Raw genomic sequence first — 4,787 nt, forward strand, 5'->3', positions numbered from 1 at the left:
AAATTAATCTCGAACATTCCGCCCGCCATCAGCAACGTTGTTGATGATCCCTGATCTTAAGATGAGATTGGCAGGACGGAGAGCTTGATCACTGGTCGGATGAGTATGGCAGTGGCTGTCTTCAAAGTCACCACCCGCACGAGTCCATCCTTCCTAGGATGTAGGGCTGATATCCGGGCTAATTTGCATGGTGGTAGCCGCTCGTCTGTGATGAGCACCAATGATCCGATCTTGATCTCGTTGTTCCTGTGATGCCACTTTGAGATGGCTTGTTGTCGTTGTAGGTAATGCGATGACCATTGTGTCCAAAACTGTTGTGCCTTTTGCTGGATGAGTTGCTATCGTGAGAGTCTTGAGATTGCCAGGTCAGTGCGTGATGGCTCTGGTATGGTGGTCAGCGGACTTCCTACGAGGGAGTGGCCTGGCGTGAGTGCTGAGATGTCTTCTGAGTCGTCACTCAATGATTAGAGATGTCGCGAGTTGAGAATTGCCTCAATTTGAGTGAGCAATGTGGTGAGTTCCTCAAAGGTGAGTACGGCTTCTCCAATGGTGCGCCGTAGTTGGAATTTGATTGGTTTCACGACGGCCTCCCATTTTCCTCCCATGTGAGGTGTCGCTGGGGGATTGAATTCCCATCGGTTGTTATCTTGCGAGAGCAGGTGAGAAACTCGCTGATGTTCTTGAGTGCTCTGGATAAAGAGCCGTTTGAGAGCCGTATCTGCGCCGATGAAATTGGTGCCGCAGTCTGATTGTAAGGTGTGAGCGATGCCGCGTCTGGATGAGAAGCGTCGATAGGCGGCAATGAACCCTTCAGATGAGTAATCACTAACCGCCCCGAGGTGTACTGCTGAAGTTGAGAAGCAGACAAAAACGTAAGTCCAGTCCTTAGTGGTCGTGGCACCTCTTCCTTTCCATGTTTTGACGGTGAGTGGCCCTGCGTAGTCCACACCTGTATGAGTGAACGGTCGTGCCTGCGTAACCCGAGAGAGAGGTAGTTGGCCCATCAATTGATGAGCACGGATCCCCCTCAGCCGAGCACACGTGACAAACCGCAGAATGTGAGACTTGACAGGAGCCCTCCCGCCGAGAATCCAGTATTGTTGTCGGATGTGCGACAGCGTGAGCTGCGTGCCTCCATGTAGAGTCCGTTGATGAGCGTGAGCGATGATCAATGACGACAGCTGAGAGTGACGAGGCAATATTACAGGATGTGTCGCATCGAGTGAGAGAGCTGCGTGAGCGAGTCGTCCGCCGACGCGAATGACTCCTTGAGCGTCGATGTACGCAGTTGATCGGTTGAATGAGTGTGCCTTTACCAACGGTGAGTCTGCTTGTTGCGCCTTGAGCTCGTGAGAGAAGTGCGTTGCTTGAGCTGCCTGAATCCAGAAGAGCCTCGCTTTCTCCAAGGTCTCTGGAGAGATGTGTCTGACAGGCAATGAGTCGTAGACTTTCCTCAACCGTGAGACGAATCTGAAACAGAGAGCTGTAATCCTCAATAGTTTAGTGAGGCTTGAGTACCTGTAGTTGAGTTCCCATTGATGATCAGTCCTTGGCGTAACCGTCAATAGCGAAACGCCTGGGCGAGCTTCTGTTGCACTCAATTCTTCAGAGAGTGCAGGTTGCGACGGCCATGAGTCTGGGTTGAGTATCCATGGTGGTCCCGTCCACCTAAGTGATTGGTTTTGAAGTTGAGCAGTCGTGAGGCCTCGTGATGCGCCACCAGCCGGATTGGAAGTTCCAGGTATGTATCTCCAGTGAGCAGCTGGAGTGAGTCCTTCAATTTGAGCCACCCTGTATCTGACAAAATCCTTCCAGCGTGATGTGTGAGATCTGATCCATGAAAGTGTCACTAGAGATTCCATCCACATGTGAGTTGCCGTTACGTCCATGTTCAAAGTGGCTTTGACGTATTGCATGAGTCGAGAGAGCAGTAGAGCAGCCGTGAGTTCAAGTCGCGGGATTGAGAGCTGCTTGAGAGGTGCTACCTTAGTCTTGGAGCACACAAGTGAGAACGTGGCGCCGTTTGAGTCGTGAACGGATATGTATATAACTGCAGCCATTGCCAATTGAGAAGCATCAGAGAATCCATGAAGTTCCACTTGCGAGTCGCTCCACGTGTTGAGCCACCGTGGTATTGAGAGCTTGGTCAAGCTTGTGAGTTCTTCTCTGATAATGAGCCACCGGGCTGAGAGCTGGGATGGCAGTGGATCATCCCATTGGAGCTTGTGCAGCCACAGCTCCTGCAAGAGAATTTTGGCCTTGATCACGACAGGTGATGCAAAACCAAGTGGATCGAGTATCTGAGCTACTTCAGATAAGACGAGGTGTTTTGTGAGTCTGCCTTCCGAGCGTGAGCTTCGGGTTGAGAATGCAAAGGTATCTTCTTGAGGGAGCCATTTGAGTCCGAGTATCTTGGTTGCGCAATCGTCGAAGGTGATTTGTGAGCCTTGGTCTTCGCTGTCGGTGACAGTCTTGAGTATGTCGAGATGAGTTGCATGCCCTTTTGCTAGTGGGAAGCCGCCCGCCATGCAGAGGCCCTTTAGTTGATGTGCGACCTCCTGCAATTGTTGTATTGTATCTGCACCACCAAATATATCAGTGACATACCTGCCGTGAGTGATAACTGGCACAGCCAGTGGGAAACTATGTCCTTCGTCTTCTGTTAATTGTAACAAGGTCCGTACGGCTGAGAATGGTGCGACCTTCGTCCCGTAAGTGACCGTTGTTGAATGATATGGCACCTCATTGAGCTGATTGTCCATCCAGAGTATCCGCTGTAACTCCCAGTCATCCTTGTGAATCTGAATCGGTCTGTCCATTTTGGTGATGTCCGTAGCGAAAATGTGACTATGTCTACGTATCCCAGGTAGAACATCTGAGATGTTCAGAGGTAGCTTTGCTCCAGTGTACATGAGGTAGTTGACCGAGTAGCCTGATGTGGATGCGCTAGAGCCATTAAAAACTACCCGCAGTTTCGTTGCAATACTGTCCGGATTGAGAACACCGTGATGTGTCAGGTGAAAATGTGAGCGATGACTGGAGATGGATGATGCCTTCGTCATGTGGTTGAGTGTCTCGTAATCAATCATGAATTGTTGATAGAGATGTTGATAATTCTCATTCCTTGAGAATCGTCTGCGTAATCCCTTCAGACATTGATGAGCGGCGTTGTAAGAATCACCCAAAAGATCGTTTGGTGAATTGAGTAGAATCCTGACGATGTACCTCTCTGAAGAATCATGAGAGTGTGTAGTCTTGAAGTGCTTCTCGCACCTCTGCTCGTTGGGAGTGAGCTGAGTGACATCGTGAGTAGGCACCTCCTCTTGATTCCAAAATTTCGTCAATAACTCGTTGAGAGCATCCTCATTGATTTGAGTAGAGGCATGGTGCGTTGATGTGCGTGTTGCTTCTCTATTGACTGGTCCAAGAACGAGCCATCCGAAAATGGAGAGTTGCGCTATCGGCATGAGTGGAGAATGCCGAATGATATTGGGCTTGATGATTTGCCCGTAAGCATCTGCGCCGATGAGGATGTCAACTGGCCGCGGGATGAGAAGGCCTGGATCGGCTAGTGCCAAGGTCCTGAGATGCGGCCATTCTTCCGGTTCCGCCTCGAGCGATGGTAAGATTGATGTAACTGTCCGGAGGACATGAGCTTGAATTGTGACAGCTGCGTTGGAATGTGTCGAGTGTAACGTGAGTGATACGACTCCTCGTGTCCGAGTACACTCCTTGCCTGCAATTCCAGTGACGACAATACCTGAGTATTGATGAGGGATGTTGAGCTGCCGAATGAGATTCTCCGTGACGAAGGTGAGTTCAGATCCTGCGTCAATGAGTAGACGCGCTGAGCGATGAGTGGTGGATGAGCTGCCACGGCTGTGGCGAGTAGAGTTGAGCAGGATGAGCGGACGTGTGAGCTGGTCTCGACGACTGCACCGTCTCTTCAATTTGCGGTCGTGACCAACGAACCACAGGTTGATTGAGCGGACGAAGCTGTCAGTGAGTGGCGGAGTACGCCGATGATGCGTCGCGCTTGCATGTGGCACAGCGTTTTCTCCTGATGAGCGTTCCCCGAGAAATGCTCGTGATGAGTGAGCGCAAAGGGCCATAAGACCTCGAAGTAGGTGTGTTCCTTGAGAAACGCCTTGTGCGTCTCCTCAATTTGAAGCCAGAGCTGATTTACCTCTTCAACAGAAGTCTCTGCAGGAGACTCCGGGAGAATTTCTGCGATGGCCTTGAGAGTAGAGATCCGACCCAGCTGCGTCTGCACCTTCAGGGCGAGTTCCGTGGAGAGCCGAACCGGAGACGCCGTCCTCGAGGATGAGCGATCTCCCGGCCGCAGTTCCAGTTGCTGAGTCACCGGGCGGTCCGCCTTGCCCGTTTTATGATCGTCCGACATGGTGAGATGACACGTGAGAAAGCCGTGGTATCACATGATCGATGAATGTCACTGTGTATATGAGTGCCGAGTGGAGATAATAAAGTCTCTCCACGTTTGTGAGCTGCTCGTTCGAGATGATCACACTTGAGAAGAGATCTCGAAAGGCAGGCCATGCGGCATACTCCCCGGTGAACTTGGGGAATGAGATGTCCGGCCAGCTTGAGTGTATCTGTCAGGTCTCGCCGGCCGATGAGAGTTGTCACGCGAGAGGATCGTGAGATCACGTGATCAATGAGTGGGACCGTATCTTTGCGCGCCGCCGATCACGTGATCGCTTGAGCTAATCGGTTGAGCTAATCCGTCCGAGAGCCTCGCCGCAATCCGGCTCGAAGGACCAAAAAAT

The 4,787-nt window shown here is 51.3% G+C and overlaps 1 protein-coding gene across 1 annotated transcript; it reads right to left on the minus strand.

Annotated features, from left to right (window-relative positions):
• Positions 1 to 56: 56 nt before the first annotated feature.
• On the minus strand, positions 57 to 4,402 carry LOC105570849. The gene is made up of 3 exons (XM_012028299.1): positions 3,969 to 4,402; positions 492 to 3,879; positions 57 to 338 (listed from the first exon to the last, which is right to left on the minus strand). Exons 1-3 carry the CDS (start codon positions 4,400 to 4,402, stop codon positions 57 to 59), a joined length of 4,104 nt encoding a protein of 1,367 aa, XP_011883689.1.
• Positions 4,403 to 4,787: the final 385 nt, after the last annotated feature.

The sequence above is a fragment of the Vollenhovia emeryi genome, unplaced genomic scaffold, assembly GCF_000949405.1.
Source record: "Vollenhovia emeryi isolate VEMERY1.0 unplaced genomic scaffold, V.emery_V1.0 DF941697.1, whole genome shotgun sequence".
NCBI classification, from domain to species: Eukaryota; Metazoa; Arthropoda; class Insecta; order Hymenoptera; family Formicidae; genus Vollenhovia; species Vollenhovia emeryi.

Excerpts from the sequence above, each read along its gene's own strand:
- LOC105570849 (XM_012028299.1), bottom strand. The coding sequence starts at position 4,402 with ATGTCGGACGATCATAAAACGGGCAAGGCGGACCGCCCGGTGACTCAG. Across the intron at positions 3,880-3,968 it reads GCTCAATCAACCTGTGGTTC|CCGTGGCAGCTCATCCACCA; the intron begins GTTGGTCACGAC and ends TACTCGCCACAG. Across the intron at positions 339-491 it reads CATTGCTCACTCAAATTGAG|CAACTCATCCAGCAAAAGGC; the intron begins GCAATTCTCAAC and ends CTCTCACGATAG.